This window comes from Gymnoscopelus microlampas (assembly GCF_963454915.1).
Source record: "Gymnoscopelus microlampas genome assembly, chromosome: 17".
Taxonomy (NCBI): domain Eukaryota; kingdom Metazoa; phylum Chordata; class Actinopteri; order Myctophiformes; family Myctophidae; genus Gymnoscopelus; species Gymnoscopelus microlampas.
In genome coordinates, this window is record NC_139954.1 from 33,654,563 (window position 1) to 33,674,445 (window position 19,883).

At 41.5% G+C, this 19,883-nt stretch overlaps 1 protein-coding gene across 3 annotated transcripts in view; it reads left to right on the forward strand.

Moving 5' to 3' along the window:
* galnt13 (polypeptide N-acetylgalactosaminyltransferase 13) overlaps positions 1 to 19,453 on the forward strand; it is a gene marked incomplete at both ends in the record, with an annotated part of 38,487 nt that extends 19,034 nt beyond the window's left edge. The window contains 7 exons of one of the 3 annotated variants that reach the window (XM_084083825.1): positions 790 to 907; positions 1,221 to 1,401; positions 5,386 to 5,525; positions 6,817 to 6,915; positions 7,418 to 7,552; positions 9,045 to 9,074; positions 12,414 to 12,599. In XM_084083825.1, the coding sequence (XP_083939951.1) occupies positions 790 to 907; positions 1,221 to 1,401; positions 5,386 to 5,525; positions 6,817 to 6,915; positions 7,418 to 7,552; positions 9,045 to 9,074; positions 12,414 to 12,599 (889 nt within the window). Of the gene's footprint in view, positions 1 to 789; positions 908 to 1,220; positions 1,402 to 5,385; positions 5,526 to 6,816; positions 6,916 to 7,417; positions 7,553 to 9,044; positions 9,075 to 12,413; positions 12,600 to 19,312 lie in introns of those variants that run through there. The other 2 variants (XM_084083827.1, XM_084083826.1) reach the window with 2 other exon arrangements.
* Between the last annotated feature and the right edge of the window lie 430 nt (positions 19,454 to 19,883).

Below are 19,883 nucleotides of genomic sequence, written 5' to 3' on the forward strand. Positions count from 1 at the left end.
CGATGCTCTTACCCTTGCTAATGTTATTTAAACTCTTTTTCAGGTGTCGTAAAAAGCTTGATGTAAATTTGTCATTTTGTATGCAATGCATGCAAAGAGTGTTCCTAAAGGAGAACTTAGTAGAAAATATAACACAGGCCTTTTTGTATGGCACGTTTTATACACAAAGTGCTTTACAAAAGACATAAAAAGGCATAATGAAAAGGGGGTATAATGTTTTTAAAGACATGCGCAGTGCACCCAGGCACCAATCTACAGCCCCAACTCTGTCATTCGGTCTAGGTACCAACCTGTATTCATGAGGCTGTGTTTATTATTTTGGTATCCTTTCTGCCTGTAACACTGTACTCCATTGGAACCAACAATACACACCTTCAAATTCACCACTATGCGCAAAAAATAAACAGGTGGGGGCGCCGATGGCCTAGTGGTTAAGGCGCATACCACATAGGCTCTAATGCAGTTTGACACCGAGTCGAGGGTTCGATCCCCGAGCCTGATGACCTTTGTTGCATGTCATTCCCGTCTCTGTTTCCTGTCTCAACTGTACTATCCAATACAAGCCAGAAAAGCCCAATAAATTAAATAAACAAGTATAGGCTGAAAATATAATTAATTAAAAGATGATGGCATTGTTTCAAAGCATCCAACATACTTTAAGGCTTATTATATCCTGAATAGCGCTCCTCAGGAGTACATTAAACTGATTTCTATAATCATTACGAGGAAATATGATACTGTATTGCAAAAGGGAAACCAGTCTTTTAATGTGCTTTGTCTGTTCTGCAGGACCCCTACCATGGCTGGGGGTTTGTTCTCTATAGACAGGACATATTTTGAAGAAATCGGAACCTATGATCCAGGGATGGATATCTGGGGTGGCGAAAACTTGGAGATGTCTTTCAGAGTAAGTGACAGAAAATGGCGAGAAATTTCCACCTTGCTATGTCAGTGTCTTGTCTTGTCCCTAATCCCATTAACTCTGCTATTCCTATTTTGGACATGCCATTATAGGTGAAGAAATTTCACAAAGTTTCTGAAAAGTTTAAAATATATGAAAAGAAAATCATTCATCATTTAAAAATATTGCATAAATGGCAGTCCTACAAGCGTATCACAACATATCTCATTGCGACGTGTTGTGAGCTTATAGATGGACTATTTTTGCTATCCGATCTACAACGGTGTATATAGTGCTTAAGTGGTTAATTTGTCTGTAGATCTGGCAGTGCGGCGGCTCATTGGAGATTGTCACATGCTCCCATGTGGGCCATGTGTTCCGGAAGGCCACCCCATATAGTTTCCCTGGAGGAACGGGCCAAGTCATCAACAAGAACAATAGGCGTCTGGCAGAGGTCTGGATGGATGACTTCAAAGATTTCTTCTATATCATATCACCAGGTACAGCGCTTTGATCAAACTACACTTGCTAAATGTACGTATATCTTAGGGCAAATGTGTTGGGAGAATAGTGCTGTGCTGCCTGTCACGCGCAGGAAGCCAGACAATCCCACAAAGAACATTTATTCAACTTAGGGGAATTTAATAGATGTATTATTCAGTATGCATCGCTGTTGATAAGAACACATCTTTTCCCATGACAATACTAGCCTCCTGTCCTGTGCTAGTTATGCATTAGCTAAAATCCAACAGACTGTAATGAAAACGAAAATCCTTGCTTCATTTAATTCATTACTCTTTTGAGTCCTTTGCACTGTGTGCCTCTAGCTCATTAATGACTTCAACTTTCTTTTTCGTCTTCTCCGTCTTACATTAGTATTCAGTGGTGCTTTCAACACCCCACCCTCTATATCTCACTGTACAGCCACACTTTCTTTCCCTGACTTGATCTTTTATTAATGGAATACACAGTACAAGAATACGTTTCTAAACTTGAGATCCATCAGAAATGGGTTTGCTTTGGTCACATTTCACTGAGAAAACGGAGCTCGGTCAAAAACGAAATCATGGGGTTGGCGAAAGGGCCTTTCTGTGTGGAGTTTGCGTGTTCTCCCCGTGTCCTCTAGGGTAGGTACCCTCACAAAAACCTGAAGTAATCCTGGTCTCTAAACTGCCTCCCCCTGGTCAGCCGGGGCGCCTTATGGAGGGGAAAGGAACTGGTTTGAATAACGTGTTCCTTCCACGCGCTATGTCCAACTGATAAGAAGGCTTGTTAGCTCTAATGAATTGAAGGAGGCATGAGCTCGGCTCTGGGCTCTCCCTAGGTTGACAGAGGGAGTGTAGCGCCTAGGATTACTTATACAATTGGCACTGGGTGAAAAAAATGGGGTTGCAAAATCGTGGGATAAAAATGTATAAAAAAAAGAAAAGAAACAAAATCATTACACAGTGTCAGAGTAGCCCCTTTCGGAACCCTGTATACCTTTTTTATATTTGGGAAGGCGGTATCCAGGGTCCCTTGAAAGTCAATATCTTCTCCTATTCACTCGCTGGTACCACTCTCTGGTCTCTGACAAATAACATCTCTAAGGTTTTGCAGAGAGATTTAAAAGATACTATAAGCTGCATTAGGGTCCCATGGAAACGTGTGTTGATCGGCGCTAATCAGCATTGTTATTATTTGTTTAATCATTATTTAAAAAAAGTTTTCTTCTCTTCCGCACTCCATGCCCGCCTCCCTCGTCTTGTGATTGGCTAGATGCACTTTTCCAGCGAATCACAAGAGGGGCGAGGCGGGACATGGTGCGAGATGAGATGTAGTATATAGTAAAATCCTCACTGTTACATTATCCATGTGTGTGTTCAAATCAAATCCACCATCTTGGAATTTACGGTCCCGAAAAGCAACCAGGAACAAATGCTATTGGCTGGAAGGGCAGCGAGGGCGGGTAGAAACCCTAGAAGCATACCCTACTTTATCATCAATTAAAAAATTAATGGGACCATAATTTACAAAAATGTTTATCATAATAATTGAAGGAAGACTTTAAACTAGCGACTGAACGCATGAAGTATTTATGACAATGTTTATTAAGGTAATAAAATCAAGTGTAAAGTCCGGTCAAATCTCCATTGTAATCAACTAGAGTGAGGGCTCGCTTATTTTGGGTTTCCAAAATCGTGGGATAAAAATTTCCCCAAAAAATGTTTGAATGTTTGAAAAAAATACATGGGGGACCCCCTGGTTAACCTTGTTATTGGTGTTAAGTCGTTGGCGCTGCAGTCGAAATGGCAGAGCGCCAGTATTAAAGTTGAGCTTTGAACACTCGAAACAAGTGTTGGACGAGTTACACTTTCAAACAAGAGGGCGATACGCAAGCAAGATGGAGTAAAGGTGCCAAGTTGTCCTTCCACAAATTAACAACAATGCACACGCATTTGAAGATGAAACATCCAACTCAGATCGGATGCCTAGACTCCACAACAGCTATCCTATCCATACTGCGACTGCGAGGTCACGTCGCATGTAGGTGAAACACAACGCTAATAATAAAGATGGACACATGTACGTTAAACGTTACCAGTTGAACTGAAAAGCTCTATGAGGAGATTGTAAAAGATCTCCACTAATGCTTAATCAACTTTCCCGAACCTGTCCCAGTGTCCCAATCACAGACACATGGACGACAGGGGGCCCGTCCTAAATAGCCTGCATCAGGGCCCGCTTTTACTATGTTACACCACTGCCTACCCAACACCATGGTCTACATTTCTCATTGGAAGAGGAGGGATAGTGCTAGTTATTCGTATTGTATTAACATGCCCTACCATACAGATTGGTTAAAATACAATTTTATTCATTAAAACAATTTCCGGATTGCAGCTTTAAAATAACAGTCATGATTTTACGTATATCTTTTTTTTTACGTGTATCTGGCTACATGTGGAAGATGCCAGGCAACCTACGATATAAGGGATCGTTCATAATCTTACGGCATGACAGTGACCTCCTCTTCCTTTTACCACTAAAGACTTCCTCGGAGCGGCAGCCAGGTGGAATTCTCTGTGGGCAGGTGCCGAGGCAGTGATAGATGAGGCTTTCTGTGGACCATGGCCCCACATCGACTACCCCGATCCTCCAGGATATTAGGAGAAATGATACGTGCTGATGCTCGGCTTGGCCCCCCATATTGGCACAGAGGAAGACAGCGTGGCAATCAGGCAGAGCACAGGAGTGGCATCCAGTGATGCTATTTTAAAAGTCTATCTCCCTCCCAGTCCCTATTCTGCGCTGGCGATTTCACGATCAAAGAGGCCATTCATCATCTGAAACATCTGAGGCTCAGACCCTACTGAGAGAAGGCAAAGTGGGGTTGAGGAAGCGAGAGAGAGATTTTCTGCTTACACCTAATCTGATAACTTTCGATGACTAATGCCCCAGATGAAAGCGCTGGAAGTTGTTGAGATCACAGCAGGTGTTCTTTGCATTGTCTCAGGTCTGTGGTTGATGAGTGTACTGTCAGTCTTATAGTTTGGCTGAAACTGCTCTCTATCGTCTATCATCACAATTGTGCTCTTTCGTGATAAATTACCCCCTGGATTAATCTACATGCATTCTATGATTCCTCCAGAGACACTATGGAGAAGCCATCTGCCTGATGTGTTAGTGAGAATGTCTCTACCCAGTTGCTGACAAATCCCTTTTCGATGAATTGCACCTTGAGTTGATACCTCATGGATTTTTGCCTAAAGTAAATTACATTATAATACACAACTATGATAGCCTTTTATTCATATGAAATACTGACCCTCTCCTTTAGCAATACCTCATCTAGGTATCTAATGTATGTCTATGTTTATTACCTTAACTCAGTCTGCACAAACATGTAGTTCTAAACCTTGACCATCCAAATAGTTTTCAGATAAAGTACAGTAGGGCGCTTCACGAGATCTGATGATGCAGAAGGTCCCTCTTGTGGTCAGTTTTGGCGGTGCAAGAAATTAGGACCGGACTGGACAATCTTACTTCGTTCTAAACAATGTCCATTGTCTAAACACAACATGCAAATCCTGTCTCCTGGCAGCTGCAGTTTAATAACGCTATAATTTAAAGTCTTTAGTGTTGATTTACCTTACCCGTTTGTAACAGAATGCACAAATGGAACCAAATAGACCCGTAAAGTTACATTTTGTTGCTGTCGCACAGAAACCTTGTATCTTCATAATCCCTATATATTTTCACAAATTAATGCCCTACTTTATCATACAAGTATCGCACAAAAGTAGTGAAAATAGAAGATCTACAAGCTCACAATGATACGACATGTTGTGAGCTTGTAGATCGGCTATTTTCACTATTTCATATTACTTTTTTAAATAGTAATAAAAAATAGGAAACATTTTGGTCATTCACGGTTTCCACCATACATCAAAGATTTGTACACTGTACACTTGTCGTTCTTAAGATTTGACTGTGTATTGTAGGAGTGGTGCGGGTGGACTATGGAGATGTGTCTTCTCGTAAAGCTCTGCGCGAAGCCTTGAAGTGCAAGCCTTTCTCCTGGTATCTGGAGAATATCTACCCAGACTCGCAGATCCCCAGGAGATACTACTCTCTTGGTGAGGTATGAACTCTTCTTATACTCTGATCCCCAACAACACAGCAGCCAGCCATTCCAGGCAGAGCCTGGCTTTCATCTAGAGTGTCACAGTGTTAATATATACGTGTGTGTGTGTGTGTGTGTGTGTGTGTGTGTGTGTGTGTGTGTGTGTGTGTGTGTGTGTGTGTGTGTGTGTGTGTGTGTGTGTGTGTGTGTGTGTGTGCCCATCAATAAATCAACATGACATTTTTTTCCTAAATCCTTGTTCTACAGTGTTACACAAAAATAGCAAGAATATACTATCTACAAGCTCACAACGCGTTGCATCGTGAATGTGTTGTGAGCTTGTAGATCTGCTCTATATTGCAGTACCCTTGAGTTTATGTATTTGCTTCAAACCCCGTCTTTACACACAATTTATTTTATTACAGTACGTACAGAGTGCAGGTGATATTAGATCTGCGAGCAGAGTGGGGGGAAAGCAATTGCTGACACACAGCTTACTAATAGAAGAATGTGTCTACTCTGTCTGTGAGTGTGTGTGTGTGTGTGTGTGTGTGTGCGCTCGTGCGCGTGTTTGCGCACGCGCACCTATGATAAATGGAGGCCATCTAAAAGTAATGTGAGTGGCAGTAAGGAGTTGATGGTGAGATGAGGTTGTAATCCTCAAACTTTAATACTGCTGAGACTCCAGGATTCCTCAGCTGTGTGCTGCAGTACGAAGCTGTCTCGCTCTCTGTTTCTCTCAGCCACTGCGGCATTCCGCTCAGCTCCCGTTGTCCTCGTACGAATGATTCTCTCCCTCCATAACATATGGATCTCTTTTAACAGCGGGAGCCGTTTGGTTTTATATTACCCAATTATGAATGCCACTGTCCTTGCATCATAGGCATAATAAGCCGCTTATGCAACATATAAAGGCAGTTCAATATTAGAGCTAGCGCAATGTGCTAGTTTATTAGATAGCACAATGAATTATAAAGTCGTAAAGAACATTTTTATGGCGGTGGTGGTGGAAAACTGTGTTGTCCTATCATTTATCCTTTTCATCTGTAAATGTGCCATGATTATGAGTAATATTAGTGCCACTTCCTGCAGCAATATAATTAATGAGTTTAGATTGCACCTTTCACTGAATGGTAAAGATGTAATTAGACTTGACATCTGTGCCAAAATGATTGTGGAAACTAAAAAAGGAACAGCAGGAAACAGGTGCTTTAGATTGTCATTTCCTGGATAGAGTTTGCTGTCTTGTGGATTTGAAAAGTTGATGTTTATGAGGAACTTATAACAGTGCCTGTTTTACTACCCGTAGATCAGGAATGTAGAGACCAATCAATGCGTGGACAACATGGGAAGAAAGGAGAATGAGAAAGTCGGCTTCTTCAACTGCCATGGCATGGGGGGAAACCAGGTGAGGATCTGAATGAAAATTTCACTTAGCGTTGCATTTGATCCAGGATAACACAGGTAATGCAATACCTGCATCGTGACATTTTTCACAATAGCAGCAATACATAAAGACTATTTCATTTAATGCACTTTATCCAAAACAACCATTTACAATGTTGTTATGGTGTCCCTAAAAAGGAACAGCAGGCTTTCTGCACTACATGTGGAAAGCCAAGTTTCTATCTACTGTTCAGTGGTCATATCCAGTCAAGAGCCCGCTTACTGTATCCAGTAATTTGCGCACACACATACTACATGCACCTACACAGACCGTTTCCGTATGCGCTCTTCACTGGATATGCAAAATTATTTTCACAAAACAAAAACTAAACTAATCTAGAAAACCTGCTTTAATAACGAATCAAAACTAAACCGGAATTGAAAACAAAAAGTCATAACGAAATAATAATGAAAAAAGAAAAAGAATGAAAGATAAAAAAAATATAATAACCGTGGTTCCCCAGGTGTTCTCATATACGGCAGATAAGGAGATCAGAACAGATGACCTGTGTCTGGATGTCTCCCGTCTCAACGGCCCTGTGGTCATGCTCAAGTGTCATCACATGAAGGGCAATCAGATGTTTGAATATGATACCGAGGTAAGATCTATGCTTCACACAGCGCTGTTAACAGGCAGTGGTGGACATTTACTTGAGTATAGATTCTTTGAGTATCTGGCTGTACTTTACTTGAGTATTTGTATTTTTGGATACTATAGTGTATGACTTTCACTCCACTACGTTTCAAATTATTGTACTTTTGACTCCACTACATTACTAGAAAGGGGAGAATTATGTTATGAATGAACCACTTAATTCCTATTTCAAATCCTATATTAAAATTGCCTAATGGGTGGGTCGGTCGGTGGACCACCGTGGCACTGTTGGGGCCCCCAGGGGCCCCCAGTCAAATGCACATATAGTCCCCGTCAAATGCACAGATAGTCAAATGATCATGATTTGGAGATCAACATGCACTGGTGTCACACACAACATAAACCAACAACACATATACTGTATGGAGATTTGATTTTCAACATGCACTGATGTCAGATACGAAGGAAAACTGTCAGAAAGAGACTCGCTCACTGCATAAAAATTAAGGAAAACTCCTTAGACAGACTTAAGAAAAAATATACTTTCTTTATTTTAAATGCTCATGGTGTGCTCTGTGCTCATATCGTGATTTAAAAAAAAGCAAAAGTTTCAGTCGTAAGAGTGCTATAAGGCCTTACCACCGCACCTGCAGTCAACCTTGACCAAAGGACAAAGAAGGGTGCAGCAGTTTTCCCTGTTCTCTGATGTCAGACAACAGAAATTATGTCAAATGCACATATATGGAGATTTTCAACATGCACGGATGTCAGACATAACAGAAACCATTCAACATGAACTGATGTCAGAGTGTCAGACAAAACAGAAATTGTGTCAAATGCACATACTGTACATGTGTCACGCACATACATGCACATGCACACATACATGCAACGCACATACATCCACATACATGAAGGTTTTCAACCTGCACTGACATCAGACACAACAGTGGATCGGCGGTGTGAGGGCCACGTAGCAGCCCGAACTCTAGATAAGAGGGCTGCGTAGAGGCAGCTTATTTAATTTGTTTTGGAATATGTAATTTTTTTAATACAGAACATACATGTTTAAGCAATATTTGACCAGGAGTATCTATACTTTGACTCAAGTACTGGGGTTCAGTACTTTGTCCACCACTGGTTTGATTGAATACTTTGATTGAATACTGTATTAGACAGAAATGCAAACAGCACAAGGTATTATAATAGCCAGACATTTGGGCTAAAAGGCAGCAGGAGAATGTGTCCTACATGAACTCTCGCAAATAATAGCTAGGCTCAGATTGTGAAATATTACTGATTGGACTTTTTATTGTACTCGAAAGAGACTGCAGACTCATAACAGCAAAGTGGAACATGCACTTCTTCTAGCCACCAGATGGTGCTGTGCACCAGTATTTGCTATTTACTTCAGAGACCTAGCACGAGCTGCATAGTGCACCGAACAGCTCTAGTTATAATAAGCCATATGTTGCCAGTTTTTTCCTCTTATATAGTATGTTGGCAAGTGGGAATATGATTTTAAGGTAAGCTGTCCAAGCGTTTGCCTTTGAGTGTTGTCCTTTTGTTTTCATTACAGAATCTGTAGTGATATCCTACAGCAATATTTAGATTGTCATTGCTTTTGATTGTGGTCTGTAGAGAGAGACTGTGTGAAGTGTAAATGGACATTACAGCAAATCATTTAAATCCGGGTTTACAGTACATAGCACCACGGCAGAGACAAACACACAGGTGTCTGTAGCCAATGATGCTATTGCACCCGGACACACCATTAGATACTGTATAAAATATGTACAATACATATGTACACTGTACAGTATGTATAGAAACAGCATCGGAGTCCCAATCTGATGCACCAAATAAACATTTGCTCGACCAACCCAATCACCAGAGGAAAACGTTGGCATTTTATGTTTCGGCAAATAACGGATATGTTGAATGTCGACGTTTGTTGAATCAAGAATACAATTTATATATATATGTGGACCTTGTTGACTCAACACGGTCCGTGTAGAAACTAACTAACCGTAGGTGTAGTCTCATTTACTTTAATTGACAAGTACTATGTGTAGTTTCAAAATAGATTAGAACTGATTCCCACCCTATCAGCAACCCGGACAGTGCTGAGTCGACAGCACGGCAATCACACCACTAACTTGGGCGTTCCTGACAGCTTCCTGACAGCTTCAACTAACTAACTTCAACTAACTCGGGTGGCGCAGTGGTAAAGTCCCTGCCCACCACCACGGGGGTTGTGGGTTTCGAAATCCACCGTGGTACATCCGGCTTTGTCGGGCGTCTATACGAACACAATTGGCCCGTGTTGGGAGGAGGGAAGCTGGGTGGGGAGGGTGATATTGGTCAATGCACGTACTCCTACCGGCTGGGGCGGCACCCATAGACATATAAAGGTAGACGCCTCCTCCGGCTCTGAGGCATCTGTATCTCGGGCGCCATTTTAGAGAAGGCAAGCTTCCGCGTGTGTCACAGAAGGGTGCGTTCGGTAGTCCAATCAGAGGCAGGTGGGGGCTGGTCTTTTCGTAACCCAGCCCTTAGCCCTTTAAGCAGCAACTAGTCAGTTAGACGCACTTTGATTGGCCATTGGTCAACTCGCTGTGATTGGCCAGTAGTCACTTTGAGTGCAGCGTGCCTCATCTAAAATGGAGGCCACGATACAGGTCGCTCCAACGAACTGCAGAGGCCAATGAGGTATCTAGGTTTCTATATCTATGGCGTCACCTGTTATCTATTCTTTAATATGGACACCACCCATACCCTAGGTGGGGTTTTAAGTGTATACAGTAGATGGAGATGCTACACAGTAGTTTACAACTGAGTCATGCAAGGCATGTGTAAAATGGACAACATGCAGATCAATATATACAGTATATATATATATACAGTACACAGTATTATTTATTTTTTTCCCCACAGATTTTTCTTAATGTTGACAGTTCATCTATGTTTGTTTAATATTTTTGCTATTTTTATGTGAAGTGCTTTTGGATGCATTTTGTTCTTGTTATTATTATTAATTTAGATTAATAGTCAAATGAAGACAAACATGTTATTTGATATTCCTTGTTATGCAAGTTGTAACACTTGTCTTTCAGCATTTGACCACCTTAAAGGGCAACTTTAGGGATATTTAATGTAAATCCTATTCAAAATCCGATCAGCATTTTGATTGTGTTTCACGTACAGTAGGCTGCCAGCTATCTTTCAGTGCCAAGATAGTGAGCTCTTAACACATAGAGCACTTTGGGAAGTGTTATGTCAGATTTTCACATGTCCTCCTCACAATGGAACGATTGGATTAAAGCAAGCACTATGTAACTTTCCTCTTCTACCCTGGATTTGAACCCGGTTTCCAGCGGAAGTGCTGACATTTTTACCATTGAGCTAATTAGTAATAGAGCCTGCCTGCTTACTCAGGGGATACATTGAATCGTGAACATCAGGTCAAAACGCCAGATCCTGTGCCTAGGTGAGACATGACCTTTGACACGATCTAAATGTCTCAATAGAAGAGCACGGAGACAAAATACATACCCAATTGTATAAGTTATATTGTATTAACATACTCTACCATACAGATTGGCTTTTAAGTTGCCTTTTAAGGAAGAGATGTTGATGACATAAGAAACCCCTAACTTCACAATATATTCTGGATTATTAAAAGTTTCTCATAATAAGGTATAAGTTATTTACTCTCTCACTGGTAGGGTACAGTGTTAGAATAAGATGGCATGTCACCTATCTATCTAATGATAGAGATGTCCTCATCTGCTGACAAGTGCTGTACAGTAGAAGAGGATAAGAGAATAATCTGGGGGCCCTTCCATCAAGCCCTGCAGAAACCCTAGGAGAGAGCCCAAGTCATTACGCTTTGTTCTCTGGGTACATCCTTAATATAAAAATCTGAATAATTCATGAACGAAGAAGGCTTGTGCCTGTCATAAACAGCATTGGGGGCTTTTCAACACTGTCAATGGACACGGTTATTCTTAGCTCCAGTTTGACAGACAAGAACAGATATCTCTGAACCCTTGGTGGCTACAATCCCATTAACATTTCATCTGGTCATCAGTTTCGGCTTCACAGAAATACCTGACTTTTCCATATTCCTGCTGTTCTGATCTGGCATTGTGACAGACAGACAGACAGGCCCCCCTTCTTTCCGCCTACTCAGCTATGGTTTGAGCCAGCGATGAGCTGTGCTCCTTGTGTTCTCACCAGCAAAAATAATATACCAAAACACCAGTACAATGAATGACGGCTGTCAGATCATTTCTCTAGACTCTTTTCTCTGTGAATTTTAGGCAAGGTTTGTGACTTGGCCCATAATCTGATTATTAAAATGTAGGCTACTGTACTTCTTTGGTCTTGCAATACACATGCTTGTTAAGTTCTGTAATTCACCACATGAGCCCTAGCGTCCCTATTCTGGAAATGTCATAATAGACGAACATTTGGCAAAAAAAAGGCAAACATTCTGCAAAAACGAGATATACAAGCTCACAACGCATCACAATGCGACATACCTCTCATCCAAAGGGAACCCCCCCCCCCTGTGTCCTGGGACAGGCTTCTGGGCTACAGATTACTTAGCTACATTAGGAACTAGCAGACAAATCCTAACCCAATAATCCCAGATTATTGGAGGTTTAATAAATAAATAAATCATTGCATTTGTTTTGTCCAAAACTATTATATTTCACAGACAAGAACATATTTCATGAAATGAAGAATCATATTAGTCTTGGCCAGGCTGAGCATTAAGTGATGACCTGTCAGATGATATTGGCACCTCTCACCGTCTTCCCAATTTCCTCCCGGGCCACTGCCATGGCTACCTGCAGAAGCACACATTCTTCCACGTCACCACCCAGTCCTGTCTGACCATCAGCCACCTGGAGGATGGCACCCATGGCCCCACTGTGGAGACCTGTAACAACAGCCCTGTGCAGACCTGGATCCTCCGCAACCACACCCGGCTGGAGGTGTTTAGACGCCTCTTCAACAACCCTAATGATTATTTTTTGTAGCCGCCCCCCACCCTCCAGGTCTGGGCCAGTGGGGGTCTAGGGTCTGGGATAGGAGAAGGTCAGTACAACTAGCCTGTAGTGTAGTCTGGGTCTCAGTTTAAAGGGATAGTTCACCCCCAAAACATTTTTTTCACCCCATGGTGACTAATCAAATTCATGGATATGTTTTGTTGTTGTCGCATTCCTAAGCAAATAATTTGATAACCAGCGGAGCGGTAGGCAGCGGTTCCGGTAGGAGACACAAAGGAGACTCTTTGTGTCTCCTACCGGAACCACTGCCGGTCATCACATTATTGGCTTAGGAATGCGACAAAAACAAAAGAATATAACCATGAATTCAAGTCTCCATGGGGTGACTAAAAGATAGACAAAAAGGCATTTTGGGGGTGAACTATCCCTTTAACTCCTGAACCCTTTGTAGTGGTCTAGACTAGAGGTGTGTTTTACTGACTGTGAGCCGGAATTAGATTTGCTTTGTTCTTGCTGTGCACTTTAATAATCACACTGTGCAAAGGAAATATTCACGCATTCCACTTTGTTCAGATGCAAGTGCGTTGGACAGTGACAACTGAAGCAATCATGAAAGAAGTGTTTCATGAACAAAAATCCTCCACACTGCTCTTGCTCAGCAGCATCAGTTTTTATTCAAATTGACAGACGTTTCGGTCCCTCTGGACCTTCATCAAGAGTAAGACAATCTTACTCTCTCAAGAGCCGTGTGCGGGATTTTTGTTCATTAAATACTTTTTTTCGTGATTGCTCCAATAATCACACTGTAAAAATACAGAATGTTAACTGCTTTCAACCTGGCTTCCCTATTTTGGGCATGTAGGCATGACATTTCATACCTTGTTAAAATAGCAGCACAACAAGCTTGCAGATTGGCTATTTTTGCTATTCTTCGTACAACAAAGTATATAGAGTTCAAGTGGTTAATTTAACTCTGAGAGTGTAAACATTGACCTGTAAGGGTTACACTCAAAGTAAAATGAACACTACGGGTTTTACTTTGAAGTTAGTTTAGAAGAAAGTATTTTATTTATTTATATATTTCATTTTCATAATCTCTGCTAGGAGCAGTGGTGGAAGAAGTACTCAGATATTTTACTTAAGTAAAAGTACCAATGCCACAGTATAAAATACTCTGTTACTAGTAAAAGGCCCATGTTCAAAATGCTACTTGAGTAAAAGTAATAAAATGTTTGAAAATAGCCGATCTACAAGCTCACAACGCGTCGCGGTGCGATGCGTTGTAAATCGGCTATTTTCAAATAGCCTAGGTATAGAATAGGGATAAAGTGGTTAATGTATGTTTTATAATATAATAATGTATATCTGCAAGTAACAAGTAACTAACGTTTTCAAATACTTGTAGTGGAGTAAAAGTACAATATTTGCCTCTGAGATGTTGTGGAGTAGAAGTAAAAGTATTGGAAATTGGAAATACTCAAGTAAAGTACAAATACCTCAACATTTTACTAAGTACAGTACTTGGGTACATGTACTTAGTTACTTTCCACCACTGGCTAGGAGAGATACCTGTACAGTATTTATACAGTACATGTGCTAAACTTGTCGTCATGACATTGAGCTTACAGGTACTAGTTAGAAAATATGCATGAAAATAGTTTTCTGGGCCATTAGTAGCTATTACCGGTGACCTTTGGGAATTAATGAATAAAGAGAGGAAGACAAACACGTAAGGCAATGACAGACATCCCATCAGAATGGAGCTGTGTACAAGATGCTATCTGCAAGACCTTTAGCTAGCCTTCACACCGAATTAGATCTCATTTGACATTTATTTTCCAACATAAATATTTTATTTTGATGTGAAAATTCACGGGCTGTCCCTCGGACTGCGCAGTGCCAGCACTTGGTGAAATGGCGCCTGGAGAGGCGGAGGACATGTTTATTTTTAGCTGATCATTTATGCACCGGGCAGATTGAAATGGGACTGCCATTGTTTACAAGTTCTTTTGAAGTGATCCTCCATTGTGAGCATAGCTTTCATGGTCCTGTCCTCTCGGGAAGTGAGCGCTGCATTTGAACACTGCTATAGCCGTGGAGCAGCTGTGTACACTGTGTGCTGTGTCCCCATTGTCAGAGCAGTGAATTTCAATTATCACCCTACTCTACCACTCTCACTCTACCTGTCTATTCACATGTTTTTTTAAGGAAAGCTCTTTAGCTCTGCATTTTGAGCCATTAAATGATTATGATTTATTTATTTATTTATTTCAAAATCTAATTAAGACGACAAAGCCCTTGAGATACTCCATCTAATTTTCAAGGTGGTCCTCAGGCACAAAATATGGAAGTTAACAAACAGTTAAACCTTAAGTTGTGACCTTATCCTCTTCCACTTTAGAATGCCTCGTCATACTTTATTATTTTGGTGAAAGCAATGCAAAAATAGTGTAATAAGTAATATACTCTAGTCTACACAAACAGTAACATTTTAATGCAACTTGGTAACTTGGCAAACTGGTAATTACAATAGTAATGTGTAAATATATTCAATTTTGAATACAACTTACCCAACACTGATTATAAAGGTAAGAATTAAACCAAAAATAACCGCTGTTGTGAAACACCAATGGCATAGTTTATCAAGAAGAAGAATGGTCAACCAAATCAAAAGTAGTACTTTTGGCCGATAGGTCAGGACATTACACACAGGGACCTACCCACAATCCAACCCTTAATCCTGAGTGCCAGGCAGGGAGGCATTCGGTACCATTCTTATAGTCTTCGGTATGACTTGGCCCAGGATTGAACCCGAGCCCCCAATACAACTATGATTAAAAATTAACATCTCAAATATTTTAGCTGTGGTGCCAATAATCTAAATTGGTGTATAAGTATGAAGATCTAGTAGTGAGTCTCCTGATTTATGAAGGGGAGTAACATTTCCAAATTGATGGAAGTTTACATCTACAGATAAGGACAGATTCAATTGTATTGGAAAGTGAGAAAATAATGACTTTAGAAGCTAGCTAATTTTATAAACTTAAGCCATCAGGTACAAGGCAAAGCCAACATTTAGAGCAGAAATATATTGCATAATTTCAGTACATAAAATAAGGGGAAGAGTAACAGACGAAAAGTGATGCTTGAAAACTTTCAACTGCTCAGATAAAGTGCCTGTCATTTTGTGCATAGCCAGGCTTGTTCCTTAAAGCACAGCAGCCTGCGTCTCTGTGTCTCTCTTAAAAGGCTAGAGTGTTTTACTGTATCATGCCACAGTTTCGTCACCAGGCACTGTAAATTGGGTAAATGACTCCTGGGGCTGGTGTTCCGTGTCAAAGTTTGCTGTGGCGAAGTGACCTGCTGTTAGATGACCTGATTTGCTGCTAACTCTCACAAGTCCTTGTGACACAGCCAGGCTCGGACAGAGAATGTAGCTCCTGTGACAAAGCCACTTAGGCAGCATTAAAGCCTAAATTATGCTTCCTCTCGCGACCATGCCACTCTAAAAATCTGTTATTTTTTGCGAGCAATGCGGTGATGAAGCACAAATTAGGCTTGTCAAATGTATGCTTCAGCAGAGATGTGTTCTGTGGCATGTCGCCCTGACAATTTGAGGTACTTTTACTTTACTTGAGTATTTCCATTTTCAATACTTTATACTTCTACTCTATTACATCTCAGAGGCAAATATTGCACTTTTTACTCTACAATTATTTGAAAACTTTAGCTACAGTACTAGTTGCTTTGCATATTTAGAGTATTATTACAAAACATATACATGAACCAATTAAGCCCTATTTTATACTTTGCGTATTCAAAAATAGCCAATCAACAAGCTCACAATGCATCACATCACGAGTTGTGAGCTTATAGATCTGTTATAATCGAACAACTTTGTGAAATGGGATATTCTAGTACTTCATTTGGATGACAATAGTTTTGTACTTTTATTCAAGTCACAGAGTATTTCCACATTGTGGTATTGCTATTTTTACTTAAGTTCAAATTCTCAGTACTTCTTCCACCACTGATCTCCTGACATAAGATTTCTTGGTCCTGGAGACTCCACCAGTGTCAGCACAAGAAGTGCACATTAAACAGGGATTCAGTAGCTGTCAGCAAGTCCAATGTGCTCCTTGGTGACAAAGGGGAGGGGGGAGGACTTTATTCCTCACCCAGGGCTGATGGTTAGAAACTGTCCTCATTTAATTAGCTGGTCTCAGCTGTGCACACACAGCAGCCACTTGCTCCTGCAACACTGGTTGGTTTGCTGGGAGGCTGAGATGGGAGTTTTTACTGCCTCAGAGGAGCCATGAAATAATTATGAGCAAAAGACAAGGGCCCCACATTTCTAATATTTTCATTAAATATGGAATGGCTGTTCGTCCTCCCTCTGTTGTAGTCTCTCCCCTGTCAGTTATGCAACCAGAGTAGGTTGGATCCTTGAATGAGAGCAAAAAGGATATCTTCATTAGTGCATTACTGATCATGGCGTGCCTTTAGTTCTGATAAGGCTGATGTTTAAATGAGACATCAATAAGTCTGTAATAGCGTTGCCATAATGATTTGTTATGCTGGGATTCTTTATTTTTATTTCATTGATTGTATTTATTCCAAAAGTGCAAGAAGACTGGGGCTCATGGGGCAGTGATTCCATCAGGACAATACTTTGAATAAGACATTTTCAGTTCTATATTATGGCAGGTGTTGGCAGGGGTTTAACAGTGTATGCCACCTGCTCTCTGTGATGTCGCTTTGTTTGAACAAAGTGCCCTGCAAGTCAGTTGTGTGTATGTGCGGATTGTGCTCACACACGCACGAGAGAGCGAGAGAGTATGTGTATCCAGGCAGAATGATCGTCAGAGATTTGTATTTCAAAGCTCTGAGTGAAGCTCTTTGCTCAAATATGGTCTGGGCATCTCATTAAATTGGAAATCCTCTGTCAACATTCAAATCACAATCAAGTTTTTAATGAAGGATCAAGGATTACTCCACACTGTCTCACTGTAAGAAATAAGAAGTGGTCTCCGCCTGAGAATACAGATCATTATCCCTGATTACTTCGCTTTTTTTGGTAATCTTTCCTTCCTATATTTTGTTTGGTACTGTGTTTAATGACCAACAATCATCTCTCATATTGTGCGCAAAGATGTTAACCTCTTTAACACTTGAAACACTTCAGCAGCAGGTCCTTTTGAAGCTAAGAGTGACTCTTAAGAAAACCATACTTTTCCAGCCCTCTAAGAGTTTCTCTTAAGAAAACCATACTTTTCCAGCCCTCCGTTCTACAGTAGCTCATTAGCATCTTCAACAGAACACAATTATCGCATTTGTGTCTGTATAGCATGGACTATACCTCACGTTTAGTCAAGTCAAGGGCTTATCAGAAGTGAAACCGGGGGCACGGTGGCGCAATCGGTAGTGCTGTCGCCTCACAGCTAGAAGGTCCTGGGTTCAATTCCCGCCGGGGATACTGTGGGCGCTGGGGGCGTGTCCTCTCTTCCACTACATCAGTGCCCATACCCTAGGTGGGGTTGGTGAAAGGGCCTTTCTGTGTGGAGTTTGCATGTTCTCCCCATGTCCCGACTAGGGTAGGTACCCTCACAAAAACATGCAGTAATCCTGGTCTCTATACTGCCTCCCCCTGGTCAGCCGCGGCGCCTGATGGAGGGGAAAGAAACTGGTTGGAATAACGTGTTCCTTCCACGCGCTACGTCCAATCGGGGAAACTCCCCCCTGTCGGGTGATGAGAAGGCTTGTTATCTCTCATGCATTGAAGGAGGCATGAGCTCGGCTGTGGGCTCTACCTAGGCTGGCAGAGGGAGTGTAGCGCCCATGATTACTTAGACAATTGGCACTGGGTGAAAAAAAATGGGATTGTGGGATAAAAAATGTTATAAAAAATAAAAAAGTGAAACGTCACATCTCGGTAGAAAATAACGTGGAGTCCTCAGTTCTCAGTGATCATTACTGCTATGGAGGCTGCTGAAGCCATTGAGGTACAAAATTGCAGAAGTACCGTATGTTATCGCAGAGGAAATGGACATAAATGGTTAATTAAGGCCATTGAGTCTCCCCCCTTCTCTCTCAGTGAGTGTCATACGTACTGCTTTGCTTGTGATGGTAGTCAGATGCTGAGATTCATATTATCTCACTGTAATTAAATGAAACTCATCGCTACAGGTGCATTTGATATAATGTACATGGCATTTTATCGCATTCCAGGTTTCGTTGTTAGCACTGAAGAGACAGAATGGAAAAGAAAGAAAAAGGAGTGGAAGAATGAGAGGGAATGGGATAGAAAATATGGGTCAAGTGATGGGTTTGCGCTCAGATTATCGCAAGTACACAGCCTACACAGCAAAAATATAGAGGATGAAATACCAGATCAGACATATTTAAAAGGAAAATCCTCCACTTGACTTCAGTCACTAATTATGACCATGAACAGTCAAACCTGATCAAGAAATCAGAGACACAAGATGTACAGTAATCTGCTTAATAACTAATAAGTATAACAAGGCTTTAACAGGTGTAACCCAGACAACTTACTGTACATGTGCATGAAACTAATTAATCTGTGTGTGTGTGTGTGTGTGTGTGTGTGTGTGTGTGGGTGGGTGTAACTGAGCGTTTGGTACATCTATGTCTTATGTGTGCGCTGTGTGTATGTACACTTGCACGTGTCTGTGTGCATGTGTATGTGTGTTGTTGTTTCTTGTCCCCCTCCGTCTCTGCAGCGACTGACCCTGCTGCACGTGAACAGTAACCAGTGTCTGGACATGCCCTCAGAGGAGGACAAGATGGTTCCCACATTGAGAGACTGCACAGGGAGCCGCTCACAGCAGTGGCTGCTCCGCAACATGACTCTGAATGTTTGAGGCCTAGTTCAGACCAGAGACTCGCAACAAGACAAAGCCGCTTTAAGCACAATTTATACTTTGTCGTGTGACGATGTTGTGCACCAAAAATAGCCGATCTGCAAGCTCACGATGCAGGTGCGACGCTATCTGAGCTTGCAGATCAGCGATTATTACGACGGAGCATAAATTAAGCATTAGAGTGTTGCGGAGAAAAATCCCAGTGGTCTGAATTACCCCTGAGGCCTCACCAGCCCGCCCTTAACTCCACCCCTGCTGGCTCGCTGCACCTTCACAGACATCCCATGCCTTCTGCTGTGACTGCCTGGCCCCAGGATACTGTATGCACCAGGTATCTGGGCCATAGCCGCCTGTGTTCCTGAGTGTCCAGAGGACTTTCCCTCAAGGCTCACCATGAGACGTACTATCTGCACAATAACGACTGTACCTC